Source organism: Choristoneura fumiferana, chromosome 5 (genome assembly GCF_025370935.1).
Source record: "Choristoneura fumiferana chromosome 5, NRCan_CFum_1, whole genome shotgun sequence".
NCBI classification, from domain to species: domain Eukaryota; kingdom Metazoa; phylum Arthropoda; class Insecta; order Lepidoptera; family Tortricidae; genus Choristoneura; species Choristoneura fumiferana.
In genome coordinates, this window is record NC_133476.1 from 7,850,986 (window position 1) to 7,871,483 (window position 20,498).

The following is a 20,498-nucleotide window of genomic DNA, read 5'->3' on the forward strand; positions in this document are numbered from 1 at the left end:
TTTTAACCTTTTTGTATTTATTTCCTTTTGGTACAATAAAGAGTATAAACAAACAAACACAATTTTCCGGGGAAAAAGTATGTTAAGTATGTTCTTCTCAGGTTCTCCATGCCAAATGCCATCTAAGTTCTCTTAACTCTTTTGACGCAATCAAATGACAACTGAACTACATAAAACCGGGCAAATTCAAAAATTCCGATTTCGAATTTCTCTAAATTCAGAAAAAAAGGTATAAAAATTTTAAAATGCAAGGAGAGCTACAATTAGTTAGAATTTTCTATCTTTCAATGTTCTTTTTCTTTATTTCGTCACTACTTTGAAAAAAGCCCGTATCTCAAAGTCGATAATTTTACTAAGTGAACTTTATGAATATTTCAAGAGTCAATTTTGTTGATGTATTAAATTGAGATACAACATTTTTTCAAAGTAGTGACGATTTGAATAAGAAGTTTTACTAAGATGGTCTTTAAATACCATCCCAGCCTATATACGTCCCACTGCTGGGCACATGCCTCCTCTCAGAACAAGAGGGCTTGGGCCATAGTTCCCACGCGGGCCCAGTGCGGTTTGGGAACTTCACACGCACCATTTAATTGCTTCGCAGGTTAGTGCAGGTTTCCTCACGATGTTTTCCTTCACCGCAAAGCTCGTGGTAAATTTCAAATGTGATTCTGCACATGAATTTCGAAAAACTCAAGAGGTGCGAGCCGGGGTTTGAACCCACGACCCTCTGCTTGAGAGGCGATAGGTCAAACCACTAGGCTACCACGGCTTTTAATACGTAGGTTTATAATTATAATTGTAACACATAACAATATTTAAGCAAACCAACTTTAAAACGAATAAATAATTTTTGGTTAATAAAACTCTTCCCCATTTTAGCTAAAACATAAAAGTGAATTTGATTATTTGTTTGATTTATCACGTCCCAACTATTGGACCGGCTAGTTTACGGCGTAGAGCGGGATCACATAGTTTATATAACGGGAAAATGGAAGATTTATCTAGGAAATGCGAGCAAGTTATAGCATACGAGCTAGCTAAGCCGAGGGAAAACTTACGCTGAACGAATTTGTCATACAATACGTACCTACGTATGAACAAGCTTTGTTCGGTTTTCATTTCTACATGAATATATTTACCTCACGTTGGATTCTATGGGGCAATAACGTCGAAAATACAAACTGAGACATGGATGCACAGAAAAACCAGAAAAAGAGACCAGCGCTGGGAATCGAACCCAGGTCCTCAGCAATCCGTGCTGCGTGCTATAACCCCTACACCACCGCTGGACAGGAATTTAGACACGAATTTTTCCTATGCATACATATCTCAGGTTGCTTATTTCTACGACGCTACTTATGCAGCAGCACTAGCGACATCTATGTTTTCGCTCTCATCGAGAGACGTCACATTCTATCGGAACCAACCGCTCACCCAGACAAGAGATGTCGCTACTAAGCAATCAAATTATGATTGGTTATTTGGAGTCTTTTTGTATTTTTTATTTCAACTCCAAATTTGTTACTTTTACGGGTATCCCGTGAAACCATATCGAAAATACAAACTGAGACATGGATGCACAGAAAAACCAGAAAAAGAGACCAGCGCTGGGAATCAAACCCAGGTCCTCAGCAATCCGTGCTGCGTGCTATAACCCCTACACCACCGCTGGACAGGAATTTAGACACGAATTTTTCCTATGCATACATATCTCAGTTTGTATTTTCGATATGGTTTCACGGGATACCCGTAAATACTTTTACATATCATAATTTGATTGCTTAGTAGCGACATCTCTTGTCTGGGTGAGCGGTTGGTTCCGATAGAATGTGACGTCTCTCGATGAGAGCGAAAACATAGATGTCGCTAGTGCTGCTGCATAAGTAGCGTAGTAGAAATAAGCAACCTGAGATATGTATGCATAGGAAAAATTCGTGTCTAAATTCCTGTCCAGCGGTGGTGTAGGGGTTATAGCACGCAGCACGGATTGCTGAGGACCTGGGTTCGATTCCCAGCGCTGGTCTCTTTTTCTGGTTTTTCTGTGCATCCATGTCTCAGTTTGTATTTTCGATATGGTTTCACGGGATACCCGTAAAAGTAACAAATTTGGAGTTGAAATAAAAAATACAAAAAGACTCCAAATAACCAATCATAATTTGATTGCTTAGTAGCGACATCTCTTGTCTGGGTGAGCGGTTGGTTCCGATAGAATGTGACGTCTCTCGATGAGAGCGAAAACATAGATGTCGCTAGTGCTGCTGCATAAGTAGCGTAGTAGAAATAAGCAACCTGAGATATGTATGCATAGGAAAAATTCGTGTCTAAATTCCTGTCCAGCGGTGGTGTAGGGGTTATAGCACGCAGCACGGATTGCTGAGGACCTGGGTTCGATTCCCAGCGCTGGTCTCTTTTTCTGGTTTTTCTGTGCATCCATGTCTCAGTTTGTATTTTCGATATGGTTTCACGGGATACCCGTAAAAGTAACAAATTTGGAGTTGAAATAAAAAATACAAAAAGACTCCAAATAACCAATCATAAGGCAATAACGTCGTTTTGAATGATAAATTGCCAATTCTCTGTGTCGTTACCGCGTGAATTGGTAAGTAAATCGTTAAATTTTACGTCGCAAATAAAGAGCTGAAAATAAATGTTGTTGTTTTTTGATTTTGGATTCCAAAACAACCGTGTTAGTTGACTGACAAACTTGATTTTGATCCGCAAAAGTAGGCGCTCATGCGACAAAGTTAATTGTTGGAACTTAATCCGAACAATTAACTTTGTTGTTTGAGTGTTATCACAGAATATACTCAGAATAATATATATCGGAAATGTAAAATATACCTTGGCGATATACGTCGATTACTCTTACAATAGGTCAATAAAATTGATATGGTGCCGCCCGCTGGCAGATAAAGCGGCGCTCGTAAAGTGGTTATTGTGAGCCAGCCTTTTCGGAGCTACAGAATACGACAGATGAATGTCCCTCTTTTCCTCTCCAGACGATATTGTTCTACTTCAACAAATAGAAGAACACCCCTCACAAAACATTCGCTAAAGTGTTATTATAATTACTAGAGCCTTTTTCGACCGCTTGCTTTTGTTTTTCATTCTAACTCTTGTTTTTTTTTATTCGACAGTACTGACGATTAATAATTATGTTACCTTTTTATGGCTTGACACAATGAAAGAGCTCGCCGAAATTCAAATTAATGTTGCCGATCGATAAGAACTCAAATGATTTAGACAAGCAAAATTTAATTAAAACGATTCGCGTAAGAGAATAATGAAGTCACAAACTTCGCTCCCTGACTTAACCTAACACCCTGAATAAATAATGAGTGAATTTTGTATTTTGAGATGCTTAATTATCTTAGAGATGTTGAAAACTCATTGCTTGTCCGTTGGACATATTTACAAGATGCGGCAAAAAACAAAGTTGAATCTTAAGAAAATTCATAGAATGAAATGAGCTTCTGGATGAAGATTAATTGCATATTTTTTGAGAATTTTCGTCTTCTTCATTAAATCGCCTTTAATCATCATCATCAGCCGGAAGACGTCCACTGCTGAACAAAGGCCTCCCCCTTAGAAGGTCACAATGAACGACAACTCGCCACTTACATCCACCAGTTTCCCGCAACTCTCACGATGTCGTCAGTCCAACTGTGGGAGGCCTGCCAACGCTTCGTCTTCCGGTTCGTGGTCGCCACTCGAGGACTTTTCTCCCCCAACGGTTATCTGTTCTTCGTGCGATGTGGCTCGCCGATTGCCACTTCAACTTGCATATTTTTCTAGCTATATCGGTGACTTTAGTTCTTCGGCGCATTTCCGTATTCCGGATTCTATCGTGCAAAGAAAGTCCAAACATTGCTCTCTCGCTCGCGCTCTCTCGCGCTCTCTTTCGGACCTGTTGCATGTTAGTTATTAAGTCATTAATCATCATGATAATTTTTATGTTACTCTAGTCTTCAGGCACTGCGGAATATTGGACGAAAAGATATTAAGAAGTTTCCCGAACGCTACTCATCCGAGTTGGATTCTTCGGGCGACCTCTTTGTCGAATTTAACTTAACAGTCAATTATTCATACACAATTGATTTTTGAGTATTCGCATCTTTTCGGTTTGAATTTTGATTACATAATATAAACATACATTAAACGAAATGCCACTTAAAAGGGTGGGTGGTTAAATGTGCTTCTGAGTGTATGTTTTACTCTTTAGCGAAGCCTTCGTAAAACTAATCGACAGTTCTTGCAACACACAATTAAGTTGACAACCATAATCCAGTCTCGATAACCGCAGATAGATACTCATATCATGTCCTGGGCACACATGTCACCCGCTGGCTTATCAGTCGGCAAATATCGTTGCCGATCAATATGCACTGAGACTGACTCATGGCTTGTGAAAAAAACACAATACACCCATGGCTTTAGTAATTCTAATAACGGTCATGAATCAAGCTGGAAATTAATTACATTTTTAAAGGAGATATTACTCCTTTTATAGTGGGTACTTAAAGCCCATCAGTGTGATTAACAGCCCAGACAATGGTTTGTAATTCAGCTAGATTAAAACTCTTTAAGAATATGGAGCTTGGACACTCACTCTAATAATGCTCAGCCACAAACATGAGTTCACGCTTTGTTCATACGATCCATTCCGATTTTACTGCTTCGATATTTAGTTAGTTGCCCGTCAACATGAAAATTGTGGTGGTCATGCAAATACGAGGCTTTTAGGCGTACAATGCAGAGCCAGTGATTATTCAATACAGCTACGATTCAATTGGAGTGCAACATGCATGCTGATTGTGCTATTGTAATTGTAACTAACTTGAACAATGGACGCTTAGCAGTGGACACCAAATAGAAGTGACAAAAAGGTAATTCACTAAAGCTACGGCAGGGATTGTTAATGTTTTATCCTTCAATTCAATACGACACAATGTGTCCATTTTAATTTTAGAGCCGGTAAATGTAGGAGATGAATAGCTACCATTTTGTTATTCATTAACGTTTGTACATAAATGTGCAAAAGTGGATGAGCTTATATAGAGCTCAAAAAAGCCACATACAGTTGCAGAAATATGAGGGTGTGTACTCTTAGATTATTTTGAGTACCACAACCGCTGCTGCCATTACTACTTGTTGCGAAGGTTGGTAAAAAAATTAGGTGTCGAATCATAAATTAAAACAACCAACTTTTAACATAATTTACCACAGTAACAGGACAAATATTGTTCATGCTTGCGTTAGTTAATGCAAAATAGGTTATTTCGTAAAGACTGGAAAACCAGTTACTAATTTTGGCACGGTATCCGCTTTCTAATACTTCAATGAAGCAAACACGCCTCAGAAATAATGACATTGTTAGACACATAGTTTGTCAGTGACTTAATTTAGGGACCCGCCCTGGCTAGATAAGAAACCGGGTACCCTCATTGTTTATCTACCTAACGAATACATTAGTCGCCTTTTCGCGAGGTTTTATCGAAGGACGCCGCCATATTTCGCGGAACGCACGACTGATTTGCATGATAATCGTTCACTTCACAAATGTGTCCCACACGTTGCCGTTAAATTTATTACGTAATTTATTCCGTTTCTAGCCCATGTCACTGGAGCTGTATGTGTTTGCGAAGCGTAGGCTGTTTCCATGTTTTCTCAGGGAATCCATACCTATGTACTTACGCTCAGATGCGCGGAAAATATTTGGTTCCCCTTATACAAACTAGTATTGATATTATAAGAATTTGAAACAAATTCAAAATAATATATTCCATGGTAGATAGATAGCTGTAGCGTGGCGCTGTAACAACTTGATTCCTTTCGTAGCTGTCAAATTTTTTACATGACGTCGCTGACGACAATTATGGCAGAGTTTGAGTAATGGCTCCGTCACGAAAATATGCTCTCCACGCCACTGATAGATACACCTTACTTAAACAAGGATAAATAAAATCAGATATATCTATCTACAAAAAAAAACAAAATGAATTATAGAACACAAAAATCCAAAAATGATAATAATACATAGTATGAACGTGTGATTTTTTTCTCGTCTATGGAACAGAAACCGACTGTCAAAATATTATTGCAGTAAATAAAAAGAAGGATTTTTTCAAAGAAAATCATTGTTTGTATTTTTTGTTACAGGACCGAGCGAACCGAAGAAACAGTTTCCAGTAGTGCCAACCTCACCAACAATGCCGTGCGTCACAAAATAGTAGTGCTAGGAGCAGCTAAAGTCGGGAAATCTTCGCTTATAACGCAATTCCTGTACAATTCATTCTCGACCAAGTACAAGCGAACTATCGAGGAAATGCACCACGGCGACTTTAACGTGGCCGGCGTGAGGTTGACCCTGGATATTTTAGACACGTCAGGGGCATACGAGTTCCCCGCAATGAGGGCTTTGTCAATGCAGTCGGCAGACGCCTTCATCCTAGTATACGATATCACTGACAATGAGAGCTTCGTTGAAGTGAGAACGCTTCGTGACCAAATTCACGAGACCAAGGCCAGCACGGCTGTGCCCATTGTAGTGGTGGGGAACAAGGTTGACTTAGCAGAAACGGGAGCAAGACAGGTAATAATAAGAAATACGCGTATCACACGTATTTAATTCAAAATGTATGTTCTGGCATTAGCACGTAAAAGTAAACCCGATGATCATTAAATAATATATTTTTTTTCCTATTCAAAATAACTAGCTTTCTTCCCTTTTTGGCTGAGGTATATAAATTTTCTGAAGAGACGAGCACCTACTTTATATTATCCTGTTATTTATTATACGTATAAAAGAGTAAATTGACTGACGACTGAATGACTGATTGTCAGACAACACACCTAAACTACTGAAGCTAGTAAAGAGTTGAAATTTAGCCAACGAAGTATTTCTCGAGCATAATTTAAGTGCACTAAGACTGAATATTTGCAAAATTTCCGTTAGATACCTAGGGAATAAAAGGGTTTTATATTTTGGATTCAAAGTGGTCATATCTCGGTAGTAAGCAACTATAACTATAACAGACTTCTGGCATGGAAGTATTGCTAAATTATTTTGCATTTTCAAATTTCGATAGCTCTATGCCAGTAATTAATGTGTTCCTACAAAAATGGTGATGAATTTCTTTCCTCACCGCACCGGAATGTTTTTCCAGCAAATCAATTCAAAGGAATGATTTATGTTTAACAAAACAAAACTCATTTCAACGGTCGAGTTTTTGTTCCATTGCGCAATTTTTGTTTGTTGATCGGATAAATCGCTGATATGAAGGTTAAATACGTTAGATTGGAAACAGGTAATGATTTATGTACTGTAATAAATTCAAATACTATATTGAATTTCAACTTCAGTAACTATATTATCCACATTTTGATTTCATTAGATTCACTCGTTCAGCTAAATTTAATCTGTCCTCGTTAATTTTTCGTACCTAATAGTTAATGGAGTAGCCATTTTGAAATTGGCGTAGCCTAAAAATAGCCTGTTCTACAAAATACACGCCACGATTGATTCCCTTCAAGTTTTGAAACGGAAAGTCAATATATAAGGCTCATGCGACGACGTAGGTAACAAGCGAAATTACATAGTTGAACAACAAAGTGGTGCGCGAAGAACAAACAAGTCAAATATCACGGGGCCCGAGAGCCCTGAAGGCGACTCTAACTCCCGGTACATACAACTATACCACCAACAAACATTGATCTGAGTCAATCATTTTTGTAGCGATATTTGATGCGCCAATATTATTGTTTGCGTTGTGTCGGAACTAAGCAAACTATTCAATTATGTTCGTAATTGATTAATAAAGTTTCACTCCAGCACACGAATGGCTATATGCCGTAGCTGGGTTCCACTTAAGTACTGTTACGTTTAATTTGATAAAGTCAGCCTTCGGCAATGTTACGCTTCGAATAACTAAGGACACAAAATACACAGGTACCTACCTACTACCAACGGATTAACTCCATATGCTAATGAATTATCTCTACGCACGTAGTTATATTGATTTGTAGCAACGTTAATACATCACGGATTTTGAGTTGTTTTAGGATCAAACTTAATCTGGATAAACGGAACGTTCTTATTTAATTGCTCATAAATACCGTTTCGGATAAAGAGAGGCAACAAAATCAGTGTTCTTGCCCACACGTAGATCCGAGTACGTTTTGTACGTGACCGCAAAGATGTCTTCCAATGCTTTTCTGTAGCCGATTAAGTTGGTCTAGAAGTAATAAAGTTTTATCAATATTCATGACGATAAGGCCTGGTAATTTGGGGATAGAGTTGGCTCTTTTCTTTCTTTTATTACTTAAGTTCATTAAGTTAAGTACGATCATAAAGGTGTTGCTTATGCTTAGAAAAATATCTAGCCCAACAGCTTGTTATTCAACCGCTTTGTTCTTATGTATATATAATGAAATGAAATGATTTTTTTTATTTGCATTAAACGGCATAATATACAGATAACATTTCCCTAATTAGTTTTCTCAATTATACACATATGTGCCTAAATCTTATACGAACATAATTACAGTCTTCAAATTCAAATATGTCATTCGTGTCTTTTTGCGTTTGTTGCTTTTAATCCAAATTTATACGCAAAGTTGTTTTTGAATCTCTAATATCGAAACATAGCAGTTCTTTGAAATTATATACCTACTAGCTTTTTCCGCGGCTTCGCCCGCGTGGAATTCGATTATCGCACGCTGTTCCCTCGGGAACTGTGCATTTTTCCGGGATAAAAAGTAGCCATGTCACCCTCTGGCCCGTAAAATGTCTATGCCAAAAATCATGTCGATCCGTCGCTCCGTTTCGATGTGAAAGACGGACAAACATACAAACATAGAAACACACAAACTTTCGCATTTATAATATTAGTATGGATTACAAAACTTCGTTACAGTCGCGTAAAAAAGTGTATTTATGACTGTTATTACCTTCTCTTTCGTTAACTCTCATTTATATAAAAATTGCATTTCAGTTAGTTAATATCATCATCACTCCCTAGTTATTGGTATGTCTGTTTAACCCTATGTTTTCATTTAAGGGCTCTCAAATAGATAGATTTTAGTTCAAACCTGCGCTCGTTCTTCTGAGTTTTTCGGAATTTATGAGCGTAATTAGATTTGTAATTTACCACGAGCCTTTTGGTGATGGAGACCAGCACACACTTGCGAAGCAATTTTATAGTGTACACCTGAATTTCCTGTTACTGACAGCACCATCTGTTATTTCATATTAAAAGTCAATGATTTAATATCCTAATAAATTATTAAGTAAGGAGTTAGTTGCTAAATAATTGAATTAAATGAATCTTTGTCTTTAGTTCTCTTATATAAATAAATAAAATTGACTGTTTCAATAAAATTTATTCTTATTCTTATTATACCTCGAAGGCGGCCCTATAATAAAATAGCGCGCTCTGTATTGGCTTAAATATTCTATTATGTAATATTCTATTAATTATTTAAACACGGAGATTTCTTCTTAAAACAGATCCTCCTATTAAATCACCATTAATCGTCTTTTCAGTAAAGATAGAGTAAAACGAAACGACGGAGTAAGTCAAAGTCAATATTCACCTGTTGCCCAGCATTTCAGCTATCTGATGTGTTATATGTACGGGGCAAGTTGCAATTCGTTCGTGGTGTGGGCGAGATTGAATTTCCGCTACGGTGGCGGCCACGTCTCGGATACGGGTATGACGGGGACGCTGTCCGCGAGGCGGCAACTCCACACACTGGGTTATATTGTATTGTAAAACTCTTCATTGTACATAAAAACACATGAAATTTACACACTTTACACACATTTCCCATAATACTCGGTGAAGGCCGTATTAGTGCTCCTCAATGCAACATGCTATTAACCCTTTAGTGGGTAACGGCAAGATATTTGCGGTCATACGACTCAGATATTTTATTTTTTTCTCAATGAACGTGTTGTTAGTTAATATAACTTTTGGTTCGCATAAGAGAACATACTCGTACCAATTTACGAAAAAAATAATAGCAGATAAACGTTATTCCAACCCATGTTAAATGATGATTCTTAGGCCTGAACTTAGATTTTTAACTATTCCTTACAATTGAACAAAAATGTTTGTAAATAAAATTTTGTTTGCTGGATTTATCCGATAGTCACAATTCTCTACTTTCAGAGACAAGATTGGCGATATAAAGTTTGAAGAAAAAAAATCTGTTATTTGATAATTTTAAAAAATGAAGACGGCAATATATTTGCCACTATCCGTTAAGTGTCTGGTGTTTATTAAAGGAAAGGGTGGGTTGGGCTACAATTGTTATTGATTTATATATGGAGCAATAGCTTAATTCAATACTTCAAATGGCCCGATATGCTCTTGCTCGGTTATTTATTTGAAAGAATTCAGTTTTAAGTTAAATAAAGGTTTTCATTATTTCTTATCATCTATTGGTTTTTAATTTATTTATTTTAGATACGTCGTGCCACCCGTAGTTCCCCCGGCAAACTGACATGACGGTCTTGTCACTTAATGCCCTTGGCTGATAGCGGCAAACATATTGCCGTCTCATAATTCGGAAACCCTGCAATAATATATACATTTCTCTTTCTCAAAAATCATAAAAAAAATCATTCATGCTGTGCGTATCGTTAAAGTTCTCGATTCATTGCTTTAAAAAAATAATGGTCAAAGGGTTAATGAAGAATTAGATCATTATAGGAGAATGACCCAGTATTTAGTACATACACGTTTAGTTAGGTTATTTAACGTCCAATCAAAATCTAGCAGGTCGGATTTCACCTATTTTTAGGGTTCCGGAGCTAAAACGGCAAAAACGGAACCCTTATAGTTTCGCCATGTCTGTCTGTCTGTCTGTGTCTGTCTGTCTGTCTGTCCGTCCGTCCACGGCTTTGCTCAGGGACTATCAATGCTAGAAAGCTGTAATTTTGCAGGAATATGTATGTAAACTATGTTGACAAAATGGTTTAATTTAATAATTATTTTTTTTTAGTGTACCTCCCATAGAGGTAAAGTGGGGGTGATTTTTGTGTGGGGTATCGTTGAATAGCTCTTTCAAAATCATTAGGGGGTTGCTAAAACGATTTTTCGATTCAGTGATATTTTTGCGAAATATTCAACTAGCGTCCCCCCCCCCTCTAAAATCTAAACCAGTTGGTGGAATTTTTTTTAAAAAATCAGAATGGTATCAAACTTTCAAGGAAAACTTTAACGGCTAAGTTTCCTTGAGAATTATTAGCAGTTTAAGAGTAAATAGCAGCCTAAGGTATAAAATATACCTAAACTTGGAAGATTCCGTATAAAATACGAAATTGTTAGAAAAATATTACTTATTTTTTTCGTAATGGCTACGGAACCCTATTTTGGGCGTGTCCGACATGCTCTTCGCCGGTTTTTAGTAATAAGATTTGCTTGAAATTTGGCAACTACCTATGTAGTTCGGATTGCAAAGAAGCAGGTATAGTCAACAAAAAGGACCGTCAGCAAAAAGCTTGTTTAAAATGTATTTCTTGCTAAACTTTGTTATATAAGCTGCTGAATAAAATATAAACGCTATTGGATCAATTTGTACCTAATGTCGTACAAACACAAATTTTTGAGTGAACCTGTTTACCATCAGTTTATTAGAAATATTTCTGATATCGACTTTGTAGACTTCCCAATTCAGAATAAAAACCAACGGTAATTTTGTGATCCGGTCGGCAAGGTCGTTTTCGACTACACAGAATTGGCTGTTTCAAAAAAATACGCTTGTTGAGAGTTTCTTTGCAAAAATGATTTAGACAATCAAATTCGTTAACGGCCCAGGAGAAAATAAGCTACTGCTTTAAAGACATTTCCATTGGTACTTAAGTGAAAATATTTCAATAAAATACGTTTATCCTCTAGAGGATTGAACGATGGTGGATTCGGATTGAATTTAAAGTAAGATCAAAATGTCAATAAAGTAGGCTAAGCTGTGCCAGAACCTCTTATACTAGTACCAACTTGTACCTACCTTAAATTTGTCGAAATAATCGTGCTTATAAACATGAGGCAGTATTAGTAGTATTGGTCTAAAGCCGAGTTTAGACGTGTAAGAAAAATCGTGCAAGTTGCATTACATTGCGAGGCCGTAAAGTCAACGAGTTTGTAGTGGTCAATCGAGTGCCGCAATGTAATGCAACTTGCAAGATTTTTCTTGCAAGTTTAAACTCGGCTTAGTGCTCGCTAATTGGATACAATTGCATCAGTTTCCGCAAAAAGAAGTGGTAAAAATAATTGTGATTCCGGGTGCGTGTGATGGCCAAGTCAATCTTAAACAGATGACCATAATGCCCCGTGAAAACTTCATCAAATCCGGCACAGCTTTATTTATAGGTACATAAGGTGCTGTTTATGTAAGGAATAAAATAACTTTCCTGAACAGCAAACAAACAACAGAGTTCATAGTTCCGCTGAACGGACTCCCTGTGCGGATAATGTTCCCGACATCCGTAATAGTGTCCGTAGCACAATGTTAAATGTCCGGCGCAGCTCTGAGCTTTTGGAAAATTCACTTGCGCTATAATATTTTTGCTGGTTGACTACTAACTTAAGGGACCATATATATTAAACTTTGCTCTTTGTTGATTATAACAAGCTTTTATTTAACACTAGCTTTTACCCGCGGCTTCGCACGCGTAAACTATTCGGTCTGGTAGTTGCAATTGAAATTTTCGGGATTTTACAAAATTCCCCTGGAAATTTCCAAAATTTATATCGTGGTCTTCATTGAGGTTGTGTTGTGAATAACTGTACAAAATTCAAGACTCTAAACCCAGTGCTAAAATTTCAAAATTTTTCCCTATCCAAATTCAAATTCATATCATTTATTCAGTAAATAGGCCGCAATGGGCACTTTTACACGTCATTTTTTTAAATACCAGCACTTTCGGAAAGACCATCATTGCCAAGAAGAATGCGCCGCAAGAAGCTTGGCAGAAAGTCATTTTTTCAAAATAAAATAAGTACAAATAAAATACTTAAAAACTACAGTACCTAAGTATACAATTAAAGAAAAAAATACAAAATAATAATAACAATAATACACGGATTTATGGGGTCCCTTAGTAACAAAACTATCCCGTGGAAATATCGGGATAAAAAGTAGCGTATGTGTTATTCCAGACGTCCGGCTACCTACATACCAAATTTCATGCCTCTAAGCCCAGCGGTTGTTATTTCGAGATTTTATCCCTATCTCGTGGGAATATTGGAATAAAAAGTAGCCTATGTGTTATTCCAGAGGTCCAGCTACCTACATACCAAATTTCATGGCTCTAAGCCCAGTGGTTGTTATTTCGAGATTTTATCCCTAGTTATCCCGTGGGAATATCGGGTCAAAAAGTAACTTAAGTGTTATTCCAGATGTTCAGTTACCTACATACCAAATTTCATGACTCTAAACCCAGCGGTTATTATTTCGAGATTTTATCCCTATCCCGTGGGAATATCGGAATAAATAGTAGCCTATGTGTTATTTCAGAGGTTCAGCTACCTACACACTAAATTTCATGGCTCTAAGCCCAGCGGTTGTTATTTCAAGATTTTATCCCTAGGTATCCCGTGGGAATATCGGGTCAAAAAGTCACCTATGTTTTATTCCAGACGTCCAACTACCTACATACCAAATTTCATGACTCTAAGCCTAGCGGTTGTTATTTCGAGGTTTTATCCCTATCCCGTGGGAATATCGGGATAAAAAGTATCCTATGTTTTAATCCAGGTTATAAACTAACTTTCCGCCAAATTTCATCCAAATCCGTCCAGCCGTTTAAGCGTGAAAAAGTAACAAACATACTCACTCACTCACTCACTCACTCACAAACTTTCACAATTATAATATTAGTAGGATTCTTTTAAGCAAGTTGTCTTCAAGTAAGTAAATTGTCTTCTTGCAAGTAGAAATACAGCGATTCTATTTTTCTCATTTAAAACTTTATATGGACATTTAGTTTGGATGACAATGCAAGGACAGTCAACAAAAATTACAAGTTAGCAAAAAGCTTTACCAACACGTCTTTACGTGCGACTGTTATGTAAAGTGCAGGATCGTTTTTGATCGTGAAGTGCAGCCTTGCTAAATATTCATTCCCATATTTGCCCAAAACACCCGCCGCCGAAAACGTACGACGTGCCAATATCTGCTGTCTATCTGAGTACTTTAACAAATGGATTCGACGCTCAGATTCCAGTTTATGGCAAACTTCCAACAAAAATTAAATGAAACTTTACCAAAAATTTAAGTTTCGATCATCGAAATATACCTATCTGGGTTATTATAACAGCTATGCAATCGATATTTTCAATGTAAGTTCGGTTATCATTGTAGTAAGAAGCTTTGCAGAAAGAACTATGGAGAGAGATAATGAATCTCTATAATATTGGTGTTGTGAATGAAATGAAACCTTATTACCAATGAATTAAAGAATCGTGTAATCGTTCATGCTAATAAAATATAATTTAATACCTAATCAATTTTCTTTGCAAGACCTTTTTTCTCATTATCATCATCGTTGTGCTTGACAACAATAACTCTACTAGTAAATGATGATGAAGCACTTGCTAAACCAAGCTCTACTAGTGGGCACCGCGTGCTATTTTTAAATTAAGGATCTACTTGTGAAACTATAAAATAAAGACCGTAATTCTTAACCTTGATCGGAAGACCCAAAATTACTTCTGCTCAATTTTGATGCGGAACGAATCTTTTAGATACTTACCCCGAAAGTTTTAACGGATTTCGATTTAAGTTTGAGTAGTTAGAAATTATTGACTAAACTTTAGGTAGGTGCTCATGCTTTATGAGCCGGTTATAAAGGAACACTCGGTAATGTTTGCGAGAGGTCACTTCAGATCTGTCCGCCGCAGTAATGGAAATGTTATATACCTTTTGTATTAACGCTTTGTCTTACAGTTACGCGTTAAAGCGTGGCTTGGTTATATAAGGGTTTGTTGGAGTATAGAGCCATTAGTTTACACATGCTGTAAACCGTAATTTATTTAGCTAGTCAAAAGAAATGCTTGCAGAGGTACAATGAAAGAAACATGTTTTAAATTAATCGGTAAATGTTTTTCTCAAACATCCAAGGAAATGTCGTCCTTAACTTCGTGATCATAGAACGCCGATCATGGAATTTCATACAATATTGCCGGCCAAGGCCAGCAAAGAGATTTTCTTTTGATTCAGTGGGTTTTATTTCTTTTATTGACTAAGGCATACTCCCAATTAAAAAAAAACGTATCTAGTTCGTGAATGTGTGTTTACTTTTTAATCTCTTATTTGACTAGATTATTTAATTAGAATAAATCAGGTATTCAATAATAAACATCGTTGTCGTTCAATAATAAACAACATTGGTATCGTTGTTTTTTTTATAAATAAAATCATCATAAGATTTGGTGGCAATAACATTAATCCGAACTTACTTACAAAAAAATAGCTGTATTTTGGCGGGAATAGAAAAAAAAACCAAATACTTATAGGGTTTATACCTAAAACGAGTAGTAGTTTTTTATTCAAATACGAGTAAGTGTAATTGTTTTCGATATAAGTTCATCATCAAGTGACATGGTATTATTTTCTTGGATTTATTTGAGAAAAGCACTACACAAGCCTCGTCCGCGAACAGGGATTGTCGGCCTCGTATCTCTGGATGGCCTCGTTAACACTCGGCTACTCGGCCGGCAATCCCCTACTTCGCGGACTTCCACTAATCCACTATTTGCAGTAATCGTTGTTGACAGATATTTCCATACATTAGTCGATAATCAAAAGTTTATGGTATTAAAGAGGTAACTTCATCTTGAATCGATAATTCCGATTAAAAACCTTCACGGGATGTTCATTAAAACTAACCTACGTCTGTTGAAATATTCTGGATCAACTTTATAACGCCATGTTTTCAAATGTGATTCATTTTAATGCCCTCAAATGATTTTACTCATGTAAATTTATATTTTACCCACAACAAAACAGCTGTGAGTAATATCTCCCCGTTTCAGCTTCAGATAGGCATCTGTTGCTCTCATTTGTCTCGCCGACGACACTCCACGCACCTCGCACAACTTGCCTCATAAAACTTCAACAGCGATAAATCCCGCGGGAGCTCCTTACAACCCGGCCAAAAATACGCGCGGCTGGCGACGCTACGATCGAATTCTCTGTTCATTGCACTGCACTAACTCTTACCATGCAGCGATTAATTGCCAACACACGCAGTGTATTAGAAAATGGCGTAGTCGTCGGTGGGCCGTTACGCCGGTGATCTGGGTCTGGGCTAATTGTCAATCAATTTCCACTTGACAGAACGAACATGTTTTTTGTCTTTTTTCTTTCTTCTAAACTCCGATAGTTTCGTGGTAAATTTGTTAGCTATTTATTTAAATATTGAGTTAGTTTTCTAAACCTCTTTGCTATTATTTTAGAACGGCATTGGCTAAGGCCAACCAAATAAAAAGTAAAGAGCATTACTCTTTCCACGCACGACTAAAGTATGGAACCAGCTTCCTGGGACAGTGTTTCCGGAGCGGTACAACTTAGGTATCTTTAAAAAACGAGCCTATCAGTCTCTCAAAGGGCCAGCAACGCACTTGTGGTACCCCTCGTGTTGACTGGTGTCCATGGGCGGCGGTGATTGCTTCTCATCAGGTGATCCGCATGCTCGTTTTCCCCCTCTTATATAAAAAAGTTTTTCTTAGCGTACTGTTAATCGCAGAATTCTATCTTTAATTAGGTACATTTTATCTACTTTATCTAGTCTCAGGTTATTGGATAACATAATATTGAGTACAAGCTTAGTTGTTTCATGGCCATGAGAAGACCAGTCTATTAATTCGTATTTTCAACTCTACTATCTACTACAATAATTTTTGTTTGAGAAAATTTAAGCCAAGTTTCTTGCCCTACATTCTCCTCGAATTGATGGTCTTCTCGAAAGCATTGGTAGTACAAGTAAAAAAGAATCTTTTAGCCTTCTTATAAACATTTTGTCTTTTTATTTTTCTATTAACAGGTGGATTTCCACACAACAGAATCTGTGGTCACAGTGGACTGGGAGAACGGTTTCGTGGAGGCATCAGCCAAGGACAACACAAACGTGTCGCAGATCTTCAAGGAGCTGCTGGTACAGGCGAAGGTCAAGTACAACCTGTCGCCCGCGCTGCGCCGGCGCCGGCGGCAGTCGCTGCCCACCGGCCCGCAGGGGCCCCCCGGCACGCCCCCCGCGCCCCACGTACCGTCCCCCGCGCAACTGGCTCACCTACAACAGATAAGGGAACGACACGCCAATAGCAAACGCAACTCTTGCATCATTTCTTAAACGTTTCATTATTTTTGAATTTTAATAACATACAAATGTCAAGTACAGTTGCGTTGTTAATATTGACAAGCGTCTCTATTCGAATAAGTTAAGCTCGACAATAGCTAATGCTGTCTAAATATCATCTCGTTCAATATTATAAGTCTTTTTACAGTTCCACCCCAACCGCTTGTTACTTGTTGACAAAAACTAGAACTAAACTAAACTGCAACTAAATTGAAGTGTTTAATTTAAATAACAAGGTTGCTTTAGTAATGATGTTATACTATCGACATGAAAAATCACTAAGCGACTTTAGCTCGTCGACAACACCTAAATTTACATTATAAATATAAACAAGGTATTTCAAATACACTTACTTCATTTTAATGTTCCTGTTTAGTAGATCGACCATTGTCTCGAAGTTCGCTTCTCATCTAAAGTTCCATTATTGCTTAATCGTGGATTTCATTTCTATTCCCATGAGAGGTCGTTTAAAAGTTTTGTTTAACAGCGAAAGTTTAGTTCAATCCTTTGAACTATTACGCTTTCAGCTTTTGTGACATTTATAATTACGATTACGTCATGCTTAGTGACGGCACCCATTCAGGAACTTGGGGTTCACATCACATTGGTATTGAATGGTTTGTAGTAGTCCATTCAGTGCGGTAGAGTGGTTGGAATTCAACTAGAAATAGTAGTAGACTCAATAAGTAGTTGAGATTTTCCATCAGTTTTTTCACTCGATACATCTTCAATTGAAAGAAAACATTCAATTACAGTGAGACTAATAATGCTTCAGTTTCAAAACATACCAATAAATTGTAACTGGAGCAATTTCATTTTCCCGACAAATTTTCTAAACTCCGTTAATAAATAATCTGCGAATAGGTGCTTTGTCAAGGATTTACACCCGCAATAAATAACTTAAAGATAACAAGCGGTAGAAGGGTTTCCGATTAAATTGGAAAACTGTGGCTTCAGCGATTAAAAAATACCTCAGAGATTTTGTGTATTAAAATACAATATTTGTAACGCGACTGTATCGACATGTTTAATAACTTTCACTACTGTTACCTATTTCCAAAATCGTTGGTCGATTGCCATTGTTGAAGCATTGACATCCAGCATTTTGAATGAGTATCATTATCAGTTTTGAACAATTCCCATTTATCTTCCGAAATATATTACTGTCCATTAAGAATTATTTATTGAGTAATAAAGAAACCTATTATATATGTATTACTAATATAATATAACGCCAATGCTGAGAGCAGATTTTATACTTATAAGATTTAGATATATTTCAGAGCAATGGACGTAGAGAAAATACATGAATAAGAATGGAGGTACATATGTGACTGGATTATACTGTAAGTTGAATGTAGGCTACAGGACTACGTTTATTGATAAGGTTCGAGGCGCTCTGGCCTCAATACAGAAAAAATAATCGACTGAATGTATTGTCTGGAACTTCAGATGTGTCCTAGGTAAGTGTGGTTTCTTATCGTGAATAGTAAGTAGTTATCGTATTGTCCTTTTGCAGAGAATTCCAAAAGAGAAAATATATTGTAATTTTAATATTTGCCGGGATAAAGAGCTGGCGCACTCGCTCGGAGTAATCACGTGCTCTCACACAGGCGTAAATGGGAAAATGGAGTCTGTGTTTTGCAATCCTTTTTAATTCCCAGAAGCAAAGCGACAATATTAGCGCCAAATGTTTCCACTGTAGCACAGACTCCACTAATTGCAAGGGTCGACACAAACTGTATCACCGATGGTCGATAATTGGCCATTACTATAATGTGTGTTGTAGATCGATTAAAAAATGAAACCATGTCGGATAAACGTCATGACGACATCGTAATGCCTGGCAAGGAAAATTATAATGTCTTACTCTGAGAACGTCCTATGGTGGGTCACGGATCAATTGGTTCGATAATGCGTTTTTCCTGAATCTGTTACACATGTAAACTGTGTACGGTGATAAACTAAAACTATAGCAAATTAGGATATTTATAACGATACCCGGCTACAATTGAAGTGGAAATACCTATTCCGATTTCATAACTTCTTTATTAAATTTTCTAAAGTTAATTTAGTTTTTATTTTTGGTGGACCAGATCGTAACCATGACTTTTTGTGTGATTAGTACCTATCTTACTTCAAATAAGTCACAGACGAGTTCAATGCTAATTAAGTAAACATTATTAATTCCAAAGTAGAGAGGACTAATTTAAAAATGTCTATATTACTGGTTTAACTTTCAGTCAAAGAAATACGTAGATCTGTGTGTGGGATTTAATACAAGTAGCTCGTTATACTCGTATGTAGATATATAAAAACATTTTGAAACTAAACATTCTTACATAGCTAACCACTTTTAAAAATACGCAGATTACCAAGATTTACAGTCGAATGAAAATGAAAAATCCATTCCAACTAACTACTCTTGGCAGGATTCACGGCTGTCGTATAATTAGGCCCGTTTTAATAACTTTCCTGACTAACGATGATACTTGCTTGCCACGAACTAATTAATGGTTTTAAGTTGTGACTTGGGTAATAAATCTACGTTGTAAATGTTTAGCTAATAGAACATTACAACGAGATCTTACATGGCTATAGAGCTGTATGAAGTATCGCTGCTATTAAATTGATACGTGTTATAAATTCAGGCTTGGTAGCCATAGCGGCTTGACCTATGGCTTCTCAATGGTCGTGGGTCCGAACCCGACTCGCAACTCTGACCTTTTTGGAATTTACCTGCAAAATTATATTTGAAATTTACCATGAGCTATTTTGTAAATGAAAACATCCTGAGGGTCTGCATGTACCTGCCAAGACAATTCCATGATTTATGTGAAGCTCCCAATCAACACTGGACTAGTGTAGGAACTACAGCAATTGCCCTCTCACTTTAAGAGGAGCCTTGTGTCCAGCAGTGGAACATAGATGATAGTGATGAAGAACAGTGTACCTACTGCTGGCATATTGATCATGTAACTTGCCTGCATTGTTTTAAATAAGTAGATTTCAATCAGAATTTATCAGCATTTATATCATACTAGATTCAAAAGGCCGGGATTGTTCTCAAAGTTTAGATTGTTCCTTTTTGTCAAGGCAAAATATAGGTGTTATATTGATTACCTACCCAAGG

The 20,498-nt window shown here is 37.1% G+C and overlaps 1 protein-coding gene across 1 annotated transcript in view; it reads left to right on the plus strand.

Moving 5' to 3' along the window:
* Positions 1–18,042, plus strand: part of LOC141428032 (ras-related protein Rap-2b) — a 33,981-nt gene extending 15,939 nt beyond the window's left edge. Inside the window, exons 2-3 of the mRNA XM_074087722.1 lie at positions 6,163–6,595; positions 17,054–18,042. Coding sequence (XP_073943823.1) covers positions 6,163–6,595; positions 17,054–17,359 — 739 coding nt within the window. The 3' untranslated portion in view covers positions 17,360–18,042. The remainder of the gene's footprint in view (positions 1–6,162; positions 6,596–17,053) is intronic.
* Positions 18,043–20,498: the final 2,456 nt, after the last annotated feature.